This window comes from Theropithecus gelada, chromosome 15 (assembly GCF_003255815.1).
Source record: "Theropithecus gelada isolate Dixy chromosome 15, Tgel_1.0, whole genome shotgun sequence".
Taxonomy (NCBI): domain Eukaryota; kingdom Metazoa; phylum Chordata; class Mammalia; order Primates; family Cercopithecidae; genus Theropithecus; species Theropithecus gelada.
The window spans coordinates 36171258-36194631 of NC_037683.1; the positions used below are offsets into that span (position 1 = coordinate 36171258).

Here is a 23374-nt window from a genome sequence, read left to right on the forward strand (position 1 = left end):
TCATGATCCGCCCGTCTCGGCCTCCCAAAGTGCTGGGATTACAGGCTTGAGCCACCGCGCCCGGCCTTATACTAAACTTTTAAAAATTCATGCTTCTAGTCTTTGGCTTATTTTTTCAGGTTATGGTATGTTTTGTTGCACAGAAAAGTAAAATTAAGTCATGAGCAAAATATCTGGGTAATCCAAGCTTTCAACTTGATGCTGAATTTGAATTGTGTGTATTTTGTGAACCCTGTGATGTCAGTCCATGCCTGATTGTGTAACTCTAACCAATATTCTTTTGAAAATGGAAATTTGTATTGACTACAGATTGCCAATATTATTAGTGAATACTGAGCACTTAATCTCAAATAAAGAACTAATTTAAAAAGGATTCTAACAATGGCATTGACTGTTCCACCTTATTACTTATGGGTGGGTTGAGCCAACGTTTCTGTTAGAGACCAAAACCAAAAACAGTCAAGTCAAACAAGCAATCAAACCCAACATACAGACTACTGATAAGGAGGTCATATCATAAGATATGGCGTTGAATTGGTGTCTGCTAATGTAAAGGTCTGATGCCCACAGCAAATTTAACAGGGACCTATGTTTACATCCATGGTCAACTACATTCCTGGGTTAAACAGTCAGGCTGTAGGCCCTGCTGTGTGCCTGGAGTTTTGCTGAAGTGTGGGGCTTTTAAGACAAGAAGAATAAACTTGCTCCAGAGTTTGCTCCAGAGTTAAGAAATGTAAACTAAAAATCCTAAAGATGTTGGAAAAACTATTGCCCTTGAAGATTTAAATTTATTCAGATGGAGAAGACATGTTGTAAAAACAACAGACCCATTCACTGATTTGTACCCTTCAGGAGACAGATGACTGGTAATGGTGGCAATGGGTGAATGTTGGGTTTGGGGTTTTTAGAAACATCTGCACTTGGTGACTACTGTGTCTAATTGGTGTGATAAACCTGGCACCCCATGTGTTTGGCACCATCTTGGATCCTACTCAGGGCCAGGTGAACTGAGTGGCCTCTTCACTACTTCAGAGTCTGAAGCAGATTATAGTATGTGGACCAGACACAGAATGTACCACCAAGCACATTGGTGCAAAGTGTACTGGGAAGGGAGACTTTGTGAACGTGGTGCTGGTTCTCAAACCTCAGCGCTCAAAAGGATCTCCTGAGGATTCCTGGATCACACTCTTAAACTTCTCATCCAGTAGGTCTCAGGTGGCTGAGAATCTGCATTTTTTTTTTTTTTTTTTTCCTGAGACCAAGTCTCACTCTGATGCCCAGGCTGGAGTGTATTGGCGCCATCTTGGCTCACTGCAACCTTCACCTCCCAGGTTCAAGCAGTTTTCCTGCCTCAACCTGCCTAGTAGCTGGGATTACAAGCACATGCCACCACGCCCAGCTAATTTTTATACTTCTAGTAGAGAGGGGGTTTCGCCATGTTGGCCAGGCTGGTCTTGAACTCCTGACCTCAGGTGATCCACCCACTTTGGCTTCCCAAAGTGCTGGGATTAGAGGCGTGAGCCACCATACCCAGCCTGAATCTGCATATTTAACAAGCACCACAGGTGATTCTGATACAGTAGCTCCCCAAACCTCATGGTGTTAGTGAATCCCAGTCATTCACAACTCTGCCATGATTTTGGTCATATTCAAGTGCAGCTGGTACCATTGTTAGTTAATATATTTTTAAAATAAAGTAACTTCTTTTGGATAATTAAATTTAATTACAAGGGAAGCTATACCACTGCTGTAAAAACATCACCTGCTTTAAAGAGAAGGTGCATAATGAATATACATTAAGATAAAAATGTGTATGTCTGTGTGTGTGCACATATAAGCATACACGTATCTACCATAGGGAATGAGTTTTCCTTCAGGTTTTTCAACTTAAATGTCAACTTTGAGGTCAGTTAATATGTGTAAGATATATGTGTGTATATATGTCTATACATATAAGCCTATACATAAATACATACATGAATACATATAGTATATCTATACACAACCTATTATGCATATCATGTATATTTCATCCACTTAGTATTATCTTTTATTTTGCAGTTTGGCAAATGCTCAGTAAAAGAAAAGGGTTAGAAGGGGAGAAAGGCATTTTATCCCAAGCCTTCAGGAATTAGGATGAGGATGTCTGCACCTTGCGGTGAGGAGTAATTATACTATTAGAGACAGCACATTGGAGTGTGGCTGATGTGCTGTGTGATGGTAGTTGTAGTCTCTGCCTAGCAGAGGAAGGACATTTCAATAGAAGAAAAAGTTCAAGACCTTGCCGAGAAACAGAGAAAGGATTTTTGTCTTTTTAAGAACTTGAAAACCCTGTTTGCAGACAAAAGCCCTCCAGTTTTGGCAGTAAACTTTCATGCAAGGGAAGAAAAAGGCAGGGGATGACATTGTTGACAATTGTGAGCACTTACCATGCGCCAGGCACTGTGCGAGGGGCTTTGTACATAGCCTCTAGTTCTAGTGCTCATAAAAACTCTGTGATATGTGCACAGCATTTTAAACTTTGCTGTATAGTTGAGAAAATGGAAGGATGGGGAATTTGAGTCATTTGCCCAGGGTTCTATAGCTACCCCAGGTTCCCATGACTGGAGAATTGGGGCACAGGGTGGCAGCGGAGAGTGAGTGGCAAGAATCCTAAGAATCTTATCTCCATTCAGTCTTTATAAAAGAAGTGGATTAACTACCACATTTTGTTTTTACTTAAATTTACATTACGTCAGTCGGGCATTTCTTGTTTTGTCCTGGGTTTGTTTTGTTTTTGCTACACAATCTTGAACATCTGTCATCTTGTAGGCCTAATGTTAAACACAAAAACACTTTACCTCCTATAGCTTTCAATTAAGATCTCTCAGTTTGTGTTTGTAATAGTTTTTCAGGCAAGGTCTCCGTAGGTTCGGCTTCTAGTGTGTTAACCTTTAGTTATAAAGTGAACCCAAAGAGAGAAAGTAGAAACAAAACACCTCACCTGTTTTTTGCTCATGAATTACTTTCTATGGAAGGGACAATCATGAACACCTCTGTGTATCACAGAGGTCTACATGAGTCTGGCATTTAAGGGAGACCACGTGGGTCCCTTTGAGGACTGTGAATGTGGGAATACTGGGACTCTGGTGAAGAACCCGTTCCAGAAGAGATGAATCAGCTGGACAAGTTCTTTCATAGAACCTTTAGGCAGGTTTTCTCAGAAATGCACATTCAGGATTATGCTTGATCAGAATGATACTCAATCCCTTCTGCATTTGGAGTTCTCTTTAAAAGAAAACATCCCAGGCTGCTATTTCTCAAGAGATAGTGAGTCCCAACCACTTCTAGACATTTTCTTGTGTAGTCTACATTATAATTTCACAGCAGTCTCTGATAAAATGTCAAGATAGCCCAACCTTCTCTAAACTTCAGAGATGTCTGATATGATATTGAATAAAACAATGCTCATAGAAACATCAAGAAAGGTGGATTTTCCCTGGATACTTTTTTCCTACTTGACAAATAAGAATGATGAAACTGACTCGTCTTTTTCTCTTTGGAAGCCTGAACACTCAGAACCCAACTTGAGGCTCCTCAGCTATAGCAATTCTGACTTCATAGTCTGTAAATTATTGTTCTTTTTTTTCTTTAGCTTATGCTTTCTGCCTTAATTTATCTTTTCTCTGTTCTAATGAATTATTGTCCTGTATCTGCTATGCAGTTAGGTGACATATAACAGCAATTAAATATATGAATTGGTACATACAAAGATTTGACTAAAACTCGGTGTAAAACTAAGTGTTCTACGTTAAATTTCCAGTGTTAGAAACAGTGCTGACTTGAACAGAGTGACAGAATTCCATCTTTCCCTATTTTTGACAGCTTTAAACTTTATAGTTCCTTCCTTTCTTGTGAGCCATCATTAACTTGTTTCTCAAAGCCATTCCCATATTACCCATCTTGCGGACTCAGACAGATTTGGGAATTTGCGGTCAGAGTTGTATTGGACACATCCCCCCAGCCCACATGAGATCCTTTTTATCTATTACATATTAACTAGTTTTAGGTACAATATTCCTGCTTCGTTTAAAACCATTACTCAAACAATGAGTTTGAAAATAAACAAAATGCAAACTTACAGTTAGAAATAATTGTAGTGTCTTTAGCGTTGGTTAGGAGTCGGTTTCTTGTTTGTTAAACTCAAGATTGTGAACAGTTTTAATTCACTTGTTTATTTCCAGTAGAGATTTCAGGTTTACATTTGAACTCAAAAACAAAGTTTTCTTTCTCATTACAGAGAGGACTAAACTCTTCATCTCCCCTCCCGAGCAAGGAGCTGGCTGAAGCCACAAAAACATTGCTGCATAGTCTTGGGACTCTGGCCCAGGAGGTAAGTTGCGTCTTTCCAGTACCAGAAAGCAGACCGTTCGCTGTATCATTTTTTTCATTTCCTGAGTTTGGCAAGAGGTCCTTTGGATTTGAATATCACATGGGATGTAATACCAATTTTCAAAGTATAAGTGATGTAGAAAATAATGTTTTGATTTCCTTATTTTAGAAATGAAGCAACCAAAATGCATAGATGTCTCAGAGCTAATTAGTTAGTGGCTAACAGCTGGATATCTAGGTTAGCACCTTCTCCCTTTTTTCTCTTTGCCCCTAGGTAATCATACATTTGTAAAGAGGAGAATTATTTCTGTCACCACTCATGCACTGCTTTTGTCTGACCAGCAACTTCTTCATATTGCTTCTTCAGTAGCAAGGCCAATCATTTTACCAACGCACATGCTTACTAACTAACAGGAATAACATGGTGCCCCTATTTCAGCCCTTTCCCTTGTAGGCATCTGGCTTCTGAGGTTCAACTGTGGGACTATGATCTCTTAATGAACGTTAAGTTGAGTTTGCCTTTTAGGTCCACATGTTGACAAATATATCAGAGTAATCTCTGTCCTAGGATCAGAGGGCCTGTAGGCACTTGTAAAAGCAGTTAGCTCTGACTCACAGTCGGTGCACACTCCTCTTTTCTGACTCCCAGCCTTGTTTCAAATTAGACTTGGAAGCGAGGAACTGTCTGGTGTCCCCCTGCATAAGAAGCTGAGCCAGGGGGCAGTGGTCACAAACAATACAGACTTAAACTTATAGGATATTGGAAAATAATAATTTGTGGGGAAAATGTCTCAGACTTGGTCCACCCTTATTTTTAGCTGCTTCTCTAATTCATTTTTCCTTTCTTGGTGCTTGTATCTAACCTACCCATTTTTTGGTGCTTGCATTATTTTTTTCAAATATCAAAATGAACTTTCTGTTTTCTAACAATGAAAGTATTGCCTGTTCATTGTGGAAAATGCAGAACACTTGGAAAATACCAAAAATGCTGAGATTAAACACTATTGACCCCTTAGTGTATTTCTTCCTGTCCTGTTCTATTTTCTTTCTTTGATTTCTGCTCACGTGTTTCTGACTGACGAGGTTTGACTTTTGGGTTCCCTTTCCAGAGGAGAAGCCTTCTTTCAGCTTGCCATTTGTTACCCTGGTTATGAAGGCTTGTGACTTTTTTTACTAGGTAGAGAAGCTGGACCAACTAGGGTTTTTCCAGGGGGAGAATGAGAAGAATAAACTGTTTTGCAAGTCTGTAGCTATTTCTCTAGGGCCCTGTTAGCTGACATTGACATGCCTTGCCTTGCTCTGCAGATCCCCTCCCAGCCCTCTGTCCCTTGTTCATTTCTGGCCTTAGAGAAAGCAAAGCAGAGGCTGTAATGCAGGAGAATGCCTCTAAACTCAGGGTTTGGTTACAGCTGTTTTCACTTACATCACTGGCCCTGTTTTTTTTTTTTTTTCTGGCATTAAAAAAAAAAACTTGGAAGCAGGTGATGTCCCCATTGCTGATGTGCTGGAGACTCTCCAAGTGAACAATATACATTTTTCTTGGCAGCTGCTTCTTGTGCCCTGCTTGCTCCTGGTCCAGGACAAGCAAGGACCATCTGCTTCTTTCAATAGAACACCTCCAAGTCCCTCTGATCACAAGTTACTCGTTGTCTAACTTGCTATTTCTGTGAGACAAATGGGAGAAGATCAGTAAATGCCCTTGTTTGTCCGGTCAGTGTGTGGAAAGTTGATAATTTTGACCAAAGCACAACCCTTGAAAGGAAAAGAAAAAGGGAGTGAATGTCTTCTGAGGAGCTGCCTTGGTTTAGGCAGTGTCGCCCATTTCCCTGTATACTCCACATGACAAACCTGAGTAGGTCTCATTGTGTCCATTTTGCAGATGGCACCAAGGCTCAGAAAAGTTAGGCAACTTTTCCAGTCACCCAGTGAGTTAATTGACAGAACTGGGATTCGAACCCAGAATTGTTGGATTCCAAAGCCTGTGTTGTTGCCTGCTTCGTGAAAAACTCCAGTAGCAACTGGAATAGAAAGGAGACCCTTCCAAGAAAGAAAATATGCACTAGCAGAACCTGGAAATTGGGAGGAAATGAGGACTTGAGGAATAAGATGAATGAAAGCTGACATGAGTTTCACATCTGGGTGATGGGAAGGGAGGACAGGGAGGCAGCATCTCAGATGTCCACCCAGCACCGACCAGCTGCCTGGCATTGCTAGGTGTTGGGGACTTAGCAGTGAACACACTAACTTCTCTGCTCTCTTGGGGCACATATGGAGTGAGAGACAGAAACAAACAGGTCAGTGTACAATGCCACAGGAGGGATATATGCAGTGAAGAAAAAGCAGGGTAAGGGGTATAGAGCATGAGAAGGTGCTATTTTAAAGGGGGTGATTAGGGAAGCCCTCTTGCGACAGTTGAACCTAAAGGAGATGACAGCATGTCTGTGGAGAGGGAAGGAAACTCCAAGCAGGAAGAATGGCAGATACAAAGACATCGATGCTAGAGCATGCCTAAGGAATGTGTTTAAGGACCAGGGAAAGTGAGCAAGTGGTGCGGGGAGGAGAGGAGCTCAGAGCAGGAGGAGGTGAGTTCCATACAGGCCTGGCAAGACTTTGGATTCCTGCTGGGTGAGATGGGAATCCAGTGGAGGGTTTGAGGGAGGGGGACATGATGTGATCTAGAGTTTAGACTGTTTACACTCTGGTTGTTGGATTGAGAAGAGACTGGGATGGGGGAACGGGAGGACAAAGGACACTGTGCTGGATTGAGAAAGCAGTAAGTCAGTTTCATTCATTCACTCAACTGATGATGTTCAAACACCACCATTATCTGTGGGCTAAAGGATGAAGAGCCATCCCTCCCTGAGAGTCAGGGAGCCCTTCCCAGATAAAGTCTGGAGTGTGAGCTGAGGTGTCGGAGAAAGAGTAAGAGTTTGCCCCTAAAACGGGTGCTGGGAAGAGCCAATGGTTTGGAATAACTCAGTAATTTATGGTGCTTCTTTAGAAAGATTTGCTGGCTTTATGTGGGAAGAAATTTGTCTTTTTGATTGGGAAGTGGTGGGATGGTGGTGAGGCTGCCTTTGGAAAGAGAAGTGAGTGCTTTGACTCACTATTGTTTAAAAATCTCTAGGGCTGTTACAGGTTATGAAAAGATAAAGTTGGGAAAAGCTGTCCACGTCACCTAACTGGATTCTTGTGGAGTGTGCTAGATGCCCCCTCTCTGGAGAAAAAAAATCCTTTTTCTCCACCTCTGACCTGCCTCTGGAGAGCCTAGTTCCCATCGGGAGGCAGAAGGGGCAAAGCTTAGGACCTAGAGAGTGCTGGACCACACCACTTACAGGAACCAGCAGGCTGTGAGGTTGAAAGCTAGGCACATAGAGCTTTCCAGGCTGGGTGCAGGGCCTCGTGGCCCCTCCCCTCTGTGCTCTGTAGCTCAGTCTTCCCAGGCGGTGTGAACATGCAGTGACATTTCAAGGAATGCAGGGATTTATTAATGATTTATTGTGAAATGTTTGGAAATACAAAGTGCTCTATAAATATTTCATAATAGCATTGGGGCCGAGAACTCCACAAAGTGCCGGAATACATTTGTATGTAAGACAGAGCGCCGCCGCCCGGCTCATTGATGTTTGTTGAGTGGCAGTCACAGACGCACCCCTGGCTGCCTGCGGTTTCTGACTCACCCTGTTGGAGCTGTTCTCTGCAGGGCACCCTCATGTGTGGCATAGGATTTATGCCTTACCACACACTGTTTTAGCTTTCTTGTCTTGATGATGAATAGAGGGCAGTGTCCAGACCATGGTATAAGCATCTACTGCTCCCCAAGTCTACCAAAACCAAGCCAAGTTGTGTCTCAGTGAGCTCCGTGAAAGATGGAGAAGTTGAACACTCAGAGACATGGTGTGACCTTTCAAAGACTGTAAGCTGACAAGGTACATAGCTAGGGTTCAGACTCGAGTTTTTCTTTTTTTTTTTCTTTCTTTCTTTCTTGTTTTTGAGACAGAGTCTTGCTGTTGCCACCCAGGCTGGAGTGCAGTGGCGCTCTGCTCACTGCATCGTCTGCCTCCTGGATTCAAGTGATTCTCCTGCGTCAGCCTCCCTAGTAGCTGGGATTACAAGCACATGCCACCATGCCCAGCTAATTTTTGTATTTTTAGTAGAGAGGGGGTTTTGCCATGTTGGCCGGGCTGGTCTTGAACTCCTGACCTCAGGTGATCCACCCTCTCCAGCCTCCCAAAGTGCTGGGATTACAGGTGTGAGCCACCGCGCCCGGCCTAGACTCGAATTTTTCACCTTATGCTTTTTCATTGCCTGACACTTTACTGAGACCGAGATAGGGAACTTCACATACAGTACCTTTTCTCCCAAGGGGGACAGGGCTACTCAATTTCCACACTGGAGTTCGAGGAGTTTTAGAAGTGAGTCAGTTATCGAGGGTGAGAACAGTTCCTGATAGGCTCAACAACACTCAGATGTAGCTGTTCATAAAATGCATTCTCATCTATAAAGTGGAAGATAATCCCAGTGAAACAAAGCCCAGCTCCAGGGGCTTCACTAACTCCAGGCTGTGCTTCTCAAACTTTAGTGAGCATAGGAATCACCTGGGCATCTTGTGGCGCTATAGATTTGAATTCTGCAGGTTGGCGGAGGGGTCGTAGAATCTGCGTTTCCAACAGTGTCTCCAGTAATGCTGATGTTGCTCGTCCCTGGACCACAGATTGGGTAGCCAGGTTCTGGCAAGCTCATGCCAAGGCTTTGAGATGACATCGGACAAAATATGTTCTGGGACATGGCTTTTGAGAGGTCAAGAAAATAAGATGTTTCTTTCTCTTCTCATCCCAAATCCTTGCACTGCCCTTTTCTCCCTTCCCCTACTCGCCTTTTTCTCCCTATCCCTGATGCCAGCTGTTCAGCATGAGAAGCTGGAGTGACATGCGACAGGAGGTGATGTTTCTGACCAATGTGAACAGCTCCAGCTCTTCCACCCAGATCTACCAGGCTGTGTCTCGTATTGTCTGCGGGCATCCCGAGGGAGGGGGGCTGAAGATCAAGTCTCTCAACTGGTATGAGGACAATAACTACAAAGCCCTCTTCGGAGGCAATGGCACTGAGGAAGATGCTGAAACCTTCTACGACAACTCTACAAGTGAGTGTCTGTGCAGACCCCAGACCTGTCCCCAACCCCGTCCCTACCTTAGTTCTGGCCTTGGCCTGTGTCGTCTCCTCCCTCTGTAGCAGCGTTAGATGTCTGCATGCCCATTTACCCACCAGACTGAGCTCCTCCTGGAGGAGGGAGGCTTCTCTTGATGAGCTACCTGTCCCCAGTGCTCTGAACGCAGCCTGGCACTTCTCAGGTGCACAGTAGTGTTTATCAATGGAATGAATGATTGACAGCCAGCCTCCTGGTTTTCTGGGGGATGTAGAAAGGTGGCTTCCAGAGCAGTCAAGAATGAGATAATGGCAGAGGGAGAAATCCTGCAAGATCTCACTTATGTATGGAATATATATAAGGTGTGCAAAGTGTCAGTTTCACATGATGAATAAGTTCTGAGATCTGATGTACACTGAGATGACTATAGTTAGTAACACTGTATGGTATACTTGAAATTTGCTAAGAGAGGAGATCTGAAGTGTTCAGACTACACAAAAAAGGTAACTATGAGGTGACAGATTTATTAACAGCTTGATTGTGGTGATCCTTTCAGAGTGTATACATATATTAAAACATCACATTGTATACCTTAAATATATACAATTTTTATTTGTCAGTTATCACTCAAAAAAAGCTGGAAAAACATTTTTAAAAAGGATGATATACTGGTTTTAATATTACCATCGAGATAAGCTTTATAATAACATAAAAAGAAATAACAGTAATGATAATAGCAACAACAAGAAAAACTACATTTAAGTAGAATTTCTTATGCACTGTGCATTCTGTTTAAGTTATCTCATTTTACCCTCATGATAACCCTGTAGGGAAGATTCTTTAACCCCACATTTCGTAGGCTCAGAGAGGTTAAGTGCCTTGGTCAGAGCCACATCAGAGATAATCCACAAGAGCCAGGATTCAAGCCCAAATCTGCCTGGATCTGTGCTCTCTAAAATAACTGTTAGTGGTGGTGTGTGTGTTCTCACAGTCAGACGTTTGATCTGCTCTTTGTTTCCCATTCTTAGCTGCAAGGCAGTGTTAAAGAACCTTGTATCTCCATATCCACTCCCCACACTTAAGCACTTTTGTGGGCATGTGTGCCATATGCCTGGTGGCAGCAGGGATCCAGTGTTAACAGTTTTAGGCAATGGCATCCTTTTCCTTGAAAACTTGATGCAGGTGAACCTTTCTCCATTTCCAACCAAACTTGATGCAGGTGAACCTTTCTCCATTTCCAACCACAGGTGTGTCTTTCAGACACTGAGTGAGGCAGGTTTGGTAACACAAGAACCTTTTCTTCTCTGGAGTAAAGCACTCCAGACATTCGCAAGTTGCTTTACAAGCCCAAAGAGGATGGGATTGTAGGCAGCTTTAATGAAATCCCATCTTCTCCTGTCCCCCAGCTTGCAAGTTGACCCAAGGAAGTGTTCATTTCCATGACAGACATAATTGTGAGGACAGCCTCATTAAAAAAAAAAAAAAATTCTATTATCTTTCCAGCATATAGAGGACATTCAGTATCTAAAAACCCTGAAAAACTTAGAATGAATTTTTAAAAATCAGGGATCCTGCTGGATAATCAAACCCATTTGCCTGTTACGACTTTTGTATTTGGGTTTTTGTTAAGTGTACATATACTGGCTTATGTTAATCAAAGAGAATTTTTTTTTTTTTTTTTTGGAGACAGAGTTTCGCTCTTGTTGCTCAGGCTAGAGTGCAGTGGCACGATCTCGGCTCACTGCAACCTCTGCCTCCCGAGTTCAAGCAATTCTCCTGCTTCAGCCTCATGTGCCACCACGCCCAGCTAATTTTGTATTTTTAGTAGAGATAGGGTTTCTCCATGTTGGTCAGGCTGGTCTTGAACTCCCAACCTCAGGTGATCTGCCTGCCTTGGCCTCCCAAAGTGCTGGGATTACAGGTGTGAGCCATGGCGCCCTGCCCCTAATTTTGGTTTTTGCTTGAAAACTGAGGGCGGAAGTCAGCCTTCTGGTTGTCCCTGAAGAGTTAGTTTAAATGTTGGTCATGTTGTCAGTGAAAACAGTGGCAAGGCTGTCATAAGAGTGTGAATCTGGAGTTGTGAAGGCTTGTGCTTTGTGAAAACATTTTTCCAGATCAGCTCAGTTGTGAGTTATCCATCATTGATTTTATAATGAGCTCTGATTATTTATCAAGCTGCATTCTTTACAGATAATATCTCAGTTTTATCTGAGGTAATCTTCTCCACATCTCTCAAAATAGATGTTATGAATTTTACTTTTACAGAGGAGCCAACTGAGGATCAGATAAGTTACTTATTATATGACTATTAGTGGTAGAGAGGGAATTTGAACTCAGAACTGTCTGGCTCCAAAGCCCTTGTAAGTTTCTATCAGTATCTGACCATGCATATGAGCATTTGTCTCTCCTATTCTTTGTAGCTCCTTACTGCAATGATTTGATGAAGAATTTGGAGTCTAGTCCTCTTTCCCGCATTATTTGGAAAGCTCTGAAGCCTCTGCTTATTGGGAAGATCCTGTATACACCTGACACTCCAGCCACAAGGCAGGTTATGGCTGAGGTAAGCTACCCCCAGCCCAAGACTCCCTCCCCAGAATCTTCCCAGAACTGGGGCAAAACACTCAAGGTAGCTTCAGAGGTGTGCACTAAGTATTTTTATGGCTCTTCTGGGATTCCCAGAGCGAAAACCTCAAGTCTGTTGCTGACCAGAGCTGGGCCAGCTCCCCAGCCCTGGGTATAGAATCATAGTTATAAGCAGGCATTTATTGGGGATGGGGGAGGACTGGCACAGGGCTGCTGTGATGGGATATCTTTTCAGGGAGGAGCCAAAGCGCTCATTGTCTCTGCTTCTCCTCCTTTTGCTGCGGTCCCTGGCTCCCCACCTGACTCCAGGTGAACAAGACCTTCCAGGAATTGGCTGTGTTCCATGATCTGGAAGGCATGTGGGAGGAACTCAGCCCCAAGATCTGGACCTTCATGGAGAACAGCCAAGAAATGGACCTTGTCCGGGTGAGTGTCCCTCCTATTATTAGCATGTGCCTGCGTGATACTGGAGAGGTGAGTTTCTGGTCACTTTCCCAGGTGTGACTGAGGTGAAAATTCTTTCAGTTTATCTAGCTGGGGGAATGTAGTGAGCATAGGTAGAGTCACAGGGCACCACCTCTCCAGAAGTACAGGCCATGGTGCGGAGAAAATATTGTGCATATCAGCATCCATGCCACTCGTGGTCAAATAGCAGTTTTCTGCAAAACTTAGTGAGGGCTGGTGTTTGGAAGTAGAGTTGGGTAATTGCAGTACCCTGACTATTTTCATTTTTGGCTGCAGCCTCTCAGCCAGCCACAGCATCTTCTTTACCTCCCTGTGTCTTGGTAGGTTTTGGAAAGATGTGTGGGAGCAAAAGCATCATGTTACATTTAACTGGCCTGAGAGACTCATTCTCAGGGCACTGTGTGAATGATGAGCTGCTGTTACTGTGTGGAGGGGAAATGCACTTAATGCTTCAGAGCCACTTGAAAGGGGTAAGTGCTCTAGAGACAATTGGATTGAAATGTGGAGCAGGCTGAGCAAGAACAGAATGTCTCCTTTGCCTGAGCCTGAGTGCTGTTTAATCTCATCTTCCTGCCTTGGGCTGAGTCAGAGAATCATTAGACTATTTCCTATTTCCATGGTGAGGGAGGCGTCTTCCTTTTGTCTCTGCTCCCTTTAAAAAGCAGGTGAGGATTTTGCCAGGTTTCTTGTTTTGAACCTTATTGACTTTAAGGGTAGCTGGGTTTTAAAGGCTGTACCTACCTGGAGGGAACACTTCCGAAGTTTAGTACCAGTCCCTGATCCGCTGGGAGGCAGGTTACTGAGGAAGTCCCTTTAAAAACAAAGGACTTTATACTGAGAAAAGCATAAACAGTGATTTGTATGGATTCACACTGACTAATAATAATAGCTCATGCCATTCAAGTGTGGGTCTCTCCTCTAAAGGAGGGTTATATGATCTAGCCATGTAGACCTAAGTGTGATTTCAGGCCTTTTCTTCCTGGTCTTCTTCTTCGAATCCACATTTCTACTAGTTGGACTTTTTCTCTTTGTCTGGCTCTCAGAGGATGATAGGAGGTCCGTGAAGTGACTCAGTGAGTTTTGATTTGTGGGCAAATAGATGCTTTCCTAGTCTGAAATTGAGAACTTGCCTTAGATGCACCAACTGTTCACAAGTTCCCAGTTCTTAGAGGACAAGACCCTTGTAAACATGGCAGTGGCATTATTAGGAGTCTAGCTGGGAAAATCCAGTGTGTGCGCTTGGAAATGAGGGAGCTGGGGCTGGAGAGAAAGGCATGGGCTATGCCTTGGAGGGACTTGTGTGTCAAGCTGAGGACCTTTACTTTAAGCTCTAGGGGACCAGGCAGGGGAGATGTAGATACATTTCTCTGATGGGGAGGATGAATCGAAGGATGAGGGAAGAATGAAGGCAGAGACCAGGGAGGAGGCTCTCCAAGTGGCCAAGGCATAAAGCAAGAAGTGAGGCCTGGTGATGGCTTAGTTGTGGAACAGTGAAAGACAGGGAGGCATCAAAGCAAGTCTTGATTTCTGGATGGATGGATGGTAGGGATGTCCAGTAGGCCAATGGCTACTGGGGTCTGCTGTGGAGGAGGGTGGTTGGGCTGGCGATAGGTGATGAGGGAGTTGTCAGCCTGTGGGTGGAAGAAAAGGGAACCTCTTCCAACTGTTTTCTTCCCTCTCTCTCTCTCTCTTTTTTTTTTTTTTTTTTTTTTTAAAGACAGAGTCTTGCTCTGTCACCCAGGCTGAAGTACAGTGGCATGATCTTGGCTCACCACAGCCTCTGCCTCCCGGGTTCAAGCAGTTCTCCTGTCTCAGCCTCCAGAGTAGCTGGGATTACAGGTACATGCCACTGTGCCTGGCTAATTTTTTTATTTTTAGTGGAAATGGGGTTTCACCATGTTGGTCAGGCTGGTCTTGAACTCCTGACCTCAGGTGATCCACCTGCCTTGACCTCCCAAAGTGCTGGGATTACAGGCATGAGGCACCACGCCTGGCCTTTCTTCCCTCTCTTAAAGAGTGTTTATTTAATTCCACAAACATGAGCTTGTCACCCCCTGCAACCTGGCATCTCCTACACGAGGTGATGGCTGAGGCTTCTGCTTCTGCTGGGGGGTAGCTCTGATCTCTCTGGCACTGTCTACCCCTGTTGCCTCACCCCATCGGTCCCAGGGCACCTCTCTCGGGCGAGTCATGGAACCCTCTGACACTGATTTGCTCTCTTTTCTGAGCTGCTTTTAGCTCCTCACCTTGATTTCTTGCTGCCTCCAGTCCCGCGGGCAGTCTTAGGTCTCCTGCCCTTCGCAAGCACCCTAGAGGGGCCACGTGCTCTGTGAGCTCAGTGGGCACATCTTTCTAGTCTTGCTGTTCTTTTTAGAAGCCTTACTGGGCAGGGCCGATTTCACCCTAAAGGCTGCGTCTCTTCACTCTGCTTTTGTTTGTTCGCAATAAAGTGGCTTCAGAATTGCTAACCCTGGCCTCTGTGAACTTGTGAGGTACAATTTTGTGTCTGTTATGTTAACAAAAATACATGTATATCTTCCTGGTGATGGTATAAATTGCTGTTCTCTACTGGAAAGCAATTTGGAATGAAAATTTCAAGAACCATTTGAAAACGTGCTATCCTGCATACCTCCATTCCACCCACCCTCAGGGATGTAGCCTACTGAAATAATTTTAAAGAAGTCACCGTATGAGAGAAAATGTTATTGCTATATTGTTATTGTGAGAAATTGGAAATAGACTAAATGTTCAGCACTATAGGAATAATTAATGAAATTATATATACTCTATAAAGTCATTATGCTCTCATTAAAATAATAAATACAAAGCTGCAAATGGGGAAAAGCTTATAACGTTAGTGAAAATAAGACCGATTTTTTTTATAAAGCAGCAGTTTTCAGACCCTTGGAGACTCCAGTTCAGTAGAACCAGGGCTTCATCTTCTCTCTCAACACTGTGACAGGAGTTGCGTCTCCTTTTTGCTGAGTTTGCAGCTGCTGTTTTTCTGGCAGCACATCTGTGCAGGCCTCTGCCTCGGCCCCTCGGGATCTGCTGATTGAGCAGCGGATTGATCTGTCCTTCTCTTTCGCGTTGACCTATGTGAGGAACCAACCGGCAAGGGAACACGAAATGGAAATAGGCCTCGTTTGCATCATGACCTGTACGTCCTGCAGTTGGAAAAGATTGTACTTTAGTTGGTTTAACCAGCAGCATTATTTTTCTAAACTAAGCAGTAAGAAGGAATTGAGTATAGGGTTAGGGTTTTTATGTGGGATCAACAGACTGGGTCTCAGAAGAGGAAGGTGATAGAACCCAGTGCGGAGGGGAGGTGCACTGGAAACAGAGGGCTTATGCTTTCATTCTGGCTTTGCTACTTAATAGCTGCATAACCTAATCTTAGAGACTTAACCTCTCTGAACTTCAGTTTTCTCATCTATAAAATGGGAAATATTAAAAGGATACTCACTGTGCTGGTGGCTTGTGCCTATAATCTCAGCACTTTGGGAGGCTGAGGTGGGAGAATCACTTGAGCCCAGGTGTTCAAGACCAACCCAGGCAACATGGCAAGACTCTGTCTCTATGAAAAATTTAAAAATTAGCCAGGTATGGTGGTGTGCACCTGTAGTCTTAGCTACTTGGTAGGCTGAGATGGGAGGATCCCTTGGGCTTGAAAGGTCCAGGCTGCGGTGAACTGTGATTCCATGCACTCCAGCCTGGGCAACAGAGCGAGACACTGTCTCAAAATGACAACAACAACAAAAGGCAAGAAAATAAAAGTACCCTCTTCATGGACTTGTGTGAGGTGAAGCATATAAACTATTCAACATAGTAACTATATAAGGGAAGTGTTGTTGTTACTGTAGTTAATACTGTTAAGTGAGCTGTTTGGTATAGTGGAAAGCACATGGACTGTGAATTCAGACTGGTCTGACTTTGAGTCCCAGCTCCATATCTAGTAATACTATGACCAAGTCCTCATTAAAATCATACTCTTTTTTCTTCAACCCCAGTCTTCTCACATATAAAATAGGAACACTGTCATCTACCTCACAGTTTTCTGTGAGGATAAAACAATGACAGTGTATATGCAAGTATTTTGTAAGCTATATAGTGCTCATCAACATTTAGTTGGTGTTTACTTCTTGTGCTTTCTCACTGGAATGGCAGACGCTGTTGGACAGCAGGGGCAATGACCACTTTTGGGAACAGCAGTTGGATGGCTTAGATTGGACAGCCCAAGACATTGTGGCGTTTTTGGCCAAGCACCCAGGGGATGTCCAGTCCAGTAATGGTTCTGTGTACACCTGGAGAGAAGCTTTCAACGAGACTAACCAGGCAATCCGGACCATATCTCGCTTCATGGAGGTGAGAATCTGTTGCTTGGATCATTTAGAAAAGACTTAACGGCTGCTTTCTCTGAGACGTTACAATAAGGTTCAGGCAGGAGGCAATTTTAGAAATAATGTTTAGTCTCATTTACAAAAGTATCCCTCAAGCCTAACGCAGGATTTGGTAACAAAAGGCACTCAATAAATGTTAGTTGAGTGGTTGAATGAGTAAATAAACTCTAGCTTTAGTAAATGAACTCTGGCTTTATTCTATATAGGCTCAAGAGAATGTTTCTACCCATTTTCTTCTAGGTTTTCCTATCTCAGTGACTAATGGCAGCAAAGCATTCCCTTAATAAAAGGCATTATTTGTGAAACTTACCTAAAATCTAATTCAGGTCCAATTAAATTTTTTAAATTTTATATTAAAAATTATATCAGTAGGGATGGGTAAGAGGTGTTTTGGTCTGTTTGGTTGGCTGGTTAGTTGCTGTGACTTAGAATTGCTAAGAAAACAGAAAAGTAAGATAAGATCATTGTTTTGACCTCTTTTCCTCCATAAAGTCAATAAATAACATATCTCTAAATTATTCCCAGAATTTCTCTTAAATTACAGTGAAAAACCAAAATCCTCCATCCTTGGTTGATGATTGGAAAACTGCGTTAGAGAGGATTAGAGAGAGAGGATAAGCAGTCATGTAGTCAGCCCTTGCCTCCTAGGGTAGGATTTGTCTCAGCCACTGCTTGCTGTCCTGGCTGCCAACGTTCTCACGAAGGCTGTTCTTCTACCAGTGTGTCAACCTGAACAAGCTGGAACCCATAGCAACAGAAGTCCGGCTCATTAACAAGTCCATGGAGCTGCTGGATGAGAGGAAGTTCTGGGCTGGTATTGTGTTCACTGGAATTACTCCAGGCAGCATTGAGCTGCCCCACCATGTCAAGTACAAGATCCGAATGGACATTGACAACGTGGAGAGGACAAATAAAATCAAGGATGGGTAAGTGGAATCCCATCACACCAGCCTGGTCTTGGGGAGGTCCAGAGCACCTACTAGGAAAAAAGGTACTTTAAGAATTTGGTAGAAATTTCAACAACAACAAAAAAACTCAACTTGGTGTCATGATTTTGGTGAAATTGATACATGCCTTGCTGGAAGGTTTTTCAAAGCTCATAAAATGTCAGTACCTTTTGATTTAGCATTTCTACTCAAGGGAATTAATTCCAGGAATTTTGGTGGTAGGCGCCTGTAATCCCAGCTACTCAGGAGGCTGAGGCAGGAGAATCGCTTGAACCCAGGAGGTAGAGGTTCCAGTGAGCTGAGATCATATCATTGCACTCCAGCCTGGGCAAGAAGAGTGAAACTCCATCTCAAAAAAAAAAAAAAAAAAAAAAAGATACAAAAATAGAAACAGGGGCTTGGTAAGGCTAGCGGGGCTTTGGGTGATTGGTTTTTTTATTGTATGGTTCCAAAGGAATGGTTGATTACCTGTGGTTTGGTTTTAGGTACTGGGACCCTGGTCCTCGAGCTGACCCCTTTGAGGACATGCGGTACGTCTGGGGCGGCTTCGCCTACTTGCAGGATGTGGTGGAACAGGCAATCATCAGGGTGCTGACAGGCACCGAGAAGAAAACTGGTGTCTATATGCAACAGATGCCCTATCCCTGTTACGTTGATGACATGTAGGTTACCTGCAAGCCACTGTATTTAACCAGTTTATACTGGGCCAGATGGGGGTGTGTGTATGTGTGTGAGCGTGTGCATGCACGTGTGAATGATCTGGAAATAAGATGCCTGATGTAAGTTGTCAACAGTTGCAGCCACATGACAGACATACATATATGTGCACACACTAGTAAACCTCTTTGCTTCTCATCCATGGTTGCCACTTTTATTTTTTTTGTTTTTATTTTTTTTGAGATGGAGTCTCGCTCTGTCACCCAGGCTGGAGTGCAGTGGCTCAATCTCGGCTCACTGCAACCTCCGCCTCCCAGGTTCAAGCTATTCCTCTGCCTCAGCCTCCACAGTAGCTGGGACTACAGGTGCATGCTGCCACGTCTGGCTAATTTTTTGTATTTTAATAGAGATGAGGTTTCACTCTGTTGCCCAGGCTGGTCTCAAACTCCTGAGCTCAGGCAATCCACCCTGCTTAGCCTCCCAAAGTGCTGGGATTACAGGCATGAGCCACCACACCGAGCCCACCACTTCAATTTTTTACACTCTACCCTTTTGGTCAAAATTTGCTCAATCTGCAAGCTTAAAATGTGTCATGACAAACACATGCAAGCACATACTCACACATACCTCCAGATGCAGAAACAGCATCTAAACTTAAAAAAGCACACTTTATGTAACTGTGTACACTTCTCCCTAGGTGGTAAACCACATTTCAAAACAACCCAAATAAAACTGAACAAAGCTTCTTCCTCTTAGATTTTTTAGAAAATCTTTTAGTGCTGAGTCACTAAGCTGCCAAGTTCTCATTGTGGGAACTATGCCTTTGGATGTAATGATTTCTTCTAAGAGAATGGGCAGAGGTGTAGTTATTGCAAACATCTGAAATATGTAATGTCTCTTCCAGATTCTGGTAATTCTCTTATTCCCTGTTATTGTTGGCGATGGTGGTGGTGATGGGATGTGTGTATGTGTGTGCCTGTGTGTGTGTGCCTGTGTGTGTGTGTGTGTGTGTGTGTGTAAGGATCAGGATGCAGGAGGAGCAGGGTTCTCCTTGTATTGGCTGTGTGTTTTGCATTGAACAGTCTGTTTCCTTGTATGGCTATCTATAGCTTTTCCAGGTCACCAGAAATTATCCTGTTTTTTACCTTCTAAACAATTAGCTGGAATTTTTCAAAGGAAGATTTTTACAAAGACCCCTAAGCCAAGGTTTACTCTAGAAAGGATGTCTTAAGACAGGGCACAGGAGTTTACAGGCATTAAGAGCTGGTGGCTGTTGTCATGTAGTGAGTTTGTGCCTGCATGATAAAGCTTTAACCTGAGCCTCAAGTTCAGGGTCCAGAATCTGTGTCCCTTTTACTTTGCACATCTGCATTTTCTACTCTAGCTTGGCATCTGCAACGTTACTGACAAGAGCTGCCTGAAGTGTATGTCTGTGCTGTGAGTAGAGTTACGATAAGCAAGTCAATAGTGAGATGACTTTGGAGATGTTGAACTTTTGTGAGAGAATGAGTTGGTATTTTGGTTTGGTTTTTAGTACTTTAAAATAATCTACCTTTAGTTTAAGTATGGCTCACAGTTACCTAGTTACTGAAGCAAGTCCCCAAAGAGATTTGGTTTGGCAACATTTTGTTAGCTTCGTTTTTCTCTCTACATTGCATTGCTTATGAAGCATTGGGTCATATGTACATTTCAGAGTCCAGAGCACCTTTCCTTCTGTGGCCCAGATGTGGTGCTCCCTCTAGCATGCAGGCTTAGAGGCCTTGGCCCATCACCCTGGCTCACGTGTGTCTTTTTCCCCTTGTCCTTCCTTGGGGCCTCCAGCTTTCTGCGGGTGATGAGCCGGTCAATGCCCCTCTTCATGACACTGGCCTGGATTTACTCAGTGGCTGTGATCATCAAGGGCATTGTGTATGAGAAGGAGGCGCGGCTGAAAGAGACCATGCGGATCATGGGCCTGGACAACAGCATCCTCTGGTTTAGCTGGTTCATTAGTAGCCTCATTCCTCTTCTTGTGAGCGCTGGCTTGCTGGTGGTCATCCTGAAGGTAAGGCAGCCTCACCCCCTGTTCCCTGCCAGGGAACTCCAAAATAGCTCAACACAGGGTAAGGGAGGAGAAGAAGAAAAAAAATCGAAGCCTCGTGTAGAGAAGGGGTCATACCTATCATTTCCTGCAATTTCGTCAATTTATAGTTGGGGAAAGTGAAGCCCAGAGAGGGGCAGTGACTTGCCCAGGGTCAACCCAGCTGGGTAGCAGCTAAGCAGGACGAGAGTGCAGGGTTCATGCTTTCCAGATAACCACACGCTCAATTGTGCCATGCTGTCTACTTGGTAGTGGTTCATGGCAGCATCTGAGAGCTATTTATTTTCTTAGATATATTGGGTGGCGATTCTTCCCAAGTTTCTAAGAACAGTAATCAGAAGGATATATATTGTTGCAGGTTAGACTGTCTGGAAGCAGAGGCTGAAATAGAGTTTGATGTATGGGTATTTACGAGGGCTCGATACCTGTGGAAGGGATATGGAAGATGCAGGATTGGGCAGAGGGAGGAGTTGAACTGTGATACAGGGCTAACCCCGTGGGGCACTCTAGAGAATATGCAGCTTGTTGGAGTTGTTCTTCATCGAGCTGAAACATCCAGCCCTTTGTGCTCCCCCAAGGCCTCCCTCCTGACACCACCTACCCCAGCCCTCTCAATCAATTATTGGATGTGGGCTGCCCTGGGAAGGTCATGCCCCAGGGCTGGCTCTCTGCTGCTGTGACAAACCCAGAGTTGCTGATGCCTGAGGCCGTCTCAGCTGGGCAAGCCTTCCCTGAATGGGGACTCTGGGCAGTGCAGTTTTGTGTCTGCACCATACATTAATATATTTATATCCGAATTTTCTCTCTCTGCAAGCATTTCATATAAAGATGCATCAGGTAAAAATAAATGTTTTTAAAGCAAAGGGAGTACAAAGAGATAAGAACTAACTAATGTAATACTAGCTACCATCTGTTACAAATAGTTCCTACTGATTGCCAAGGACTGTTTAAACACATCACATGGGCTATCTTATTCTATCCTCACTAACCCTTTTAACAGATAAGGAAATGAGGCTCAGGAAGGTCAAGGACTTTATTGAGGTTCCACAGTAGGATACAGTTCTTGCTGAAAGCAACCCCTCCCTCCTGCTCTGATATCTAACTGCAAGGGCGAGGTCAGTGGCAGGGGTGGTGGTCCCCTGATTGGTACATAAGAGCTGCTCTGAGACAACTGTATGATGGTGGGTCCTGCACATGTGTACCCATCAGCCAGAGATAAGCTCAAAATATCCACAAGAGTTTGGATGATTGTGGGAATGCAGAATCCATAGTGATCAAGGGGGAAAGTCAAGTTGCCGGGCCATTTCCCTTGACTTTTAGAGAGAAAAGTTACGTGGGACATTATCTCCCACAGCTCTTCTGTGGTGCCACCAGTCTTAGTCCTTATATAAGGAGAAACCAGTTAAAATTACCTATTGAAGAAACAAAGAGCAAACTCGCCCACTGAGATGCGTAGAAAGCCCTAGACTCTGTTGTATTCAGAACTCTGCCATTATTTTTCTGTGTAGTCTTGGGTAAATCACTTATCTTCTTTATGATGGTTATGATCAGTTTCCTCATCAGAAAGATGAACAGCATTACACCTCTGCATTGTCTCTAACATGACTAGGAATAAACCCTGTTTTTTTTCTGTAGATCATACAAGTGAGTGCTCGGGATTGTTGAGGCAGCGCATTTGATGTGTCTCTTCCTTCCCAGTTAGGAAACCTGCTGCCCTACAGTGACCCCAGCGTGGTGTTTGTCTTCCTGTCCGTGTTTGCTGTGGTGACCATCCTGCAGTGCTTCCTGATTAGCACACTCTTCTCCAGAGCCAACCTGGCGGCAGCCTGTGGGGGCATCATCTACTTCACGCTGTACCTGCCCTACGTTCTGTGTGTGGCGTGGCAGGACTATGTGGGCTTCACACTCAAGATCTTCGCTGTAAGTACCTCTGGTCTTTCTTCAGTGGCTGTAGGCATTTGACCTTCCTTTGGAGTCCCTGAATAAAAGCAGCAAGTTGAGAACAGAATTGATAGTCTCTTTCCAATGGGACATGAACCTTTGCTCTAGATTCTAAGCTCTTTAAGGGTTAAGGGCAAGGATTGTGTTTTATTAAATTGTTTACCTTTAGTCTTCTCAGTGAATCTTGGTTGAATTGAATTGAATGGAATTTTTCCAAGAGCCAGACTGCATCTTGAACTGGGCTGGGGATAAATGGCATTGAGGAATGGCTTCAGGCAACAGATACCGTCTCTGCCCCTTTATCTCCCAGCTCTGTTGGCCATGTTAAGCTCATGACAAAGTCAAGGCCACAGATAGAACTGAAAAGTCTTGAGGTCAGAGATGGCCTCTCTTGTCTTCCTTGTGTCCAGTATGGTGTTTGCTTGAGTAATATTTTATGAACTAAACACAACTGAGGAGCGAGTGCCTCATCTTCCCACAAATTCCTGACTTGGACCCTTCCTTCCCTTGTACAGAGCAGGGGGAAATCTTGGATAGTGTGTGAGTCCCTACAAGTGCAAGCTGTCAGATGTCCCCAGGTCACTTATAAGGAAAGCTATGAATCACTCATAGGATGCTCCTGATGCCTCAGTCTGGACTCCGTGGGCATCAGCAGCCCCAGCCAGGTACCTCTGATCCTGAGCCATCCTTGGCTGAGCAGGGAGCCTCAGAGGACTGTGGGTATGCACACATGTGCAGGGGAACAGGATTGCTGAGCCTTGGGGCATCTTTGGAAACATAAAGT

At 44.0% G+C, this 23374-nt stretch overlaps 1 protein-coding gene across 1 annotated transcript in view; it reads left to right on the top strand.

Annotated features, from left to right (window-relative positions):
• Positions 1-23374, top strand: part of ABCA1 (ATP binding cassette subfamily A member 1) — a 146898-nt gene that overhangs the window by 78402 nt on the left and 45122 nt on the right. Inside the window, exons 8-16 of the mRNA XM_025358994.1 lie at positions 4280-4372; positions 9274-9514; positions 11938-12077; positions 12410-12526; positions 16733-16930; positions 17686-17891; positions 18398-18574; positions 20391-20613; positions 22348-22569. Coding sequence (XP_025214779.1) covers positions 4280-4372; positions 9274-9514; positions 11938-12077; positions 12410-12526; positions 16733-16930; positions 17686-17891; positions 18398-18574; positions 20391-20613; positions 22348-22569 — 1617 coding nt within the window. The remainder of the gene's footprint in view (positions 1-4279; positions 4373-9273; positions 9515-11937; positions 12078-12409; positions 12527-16732; positions 16931-17685; positions 17892-18397; positions 18575-20390; positions 20614-22347; positions 22570-23374) is intronic.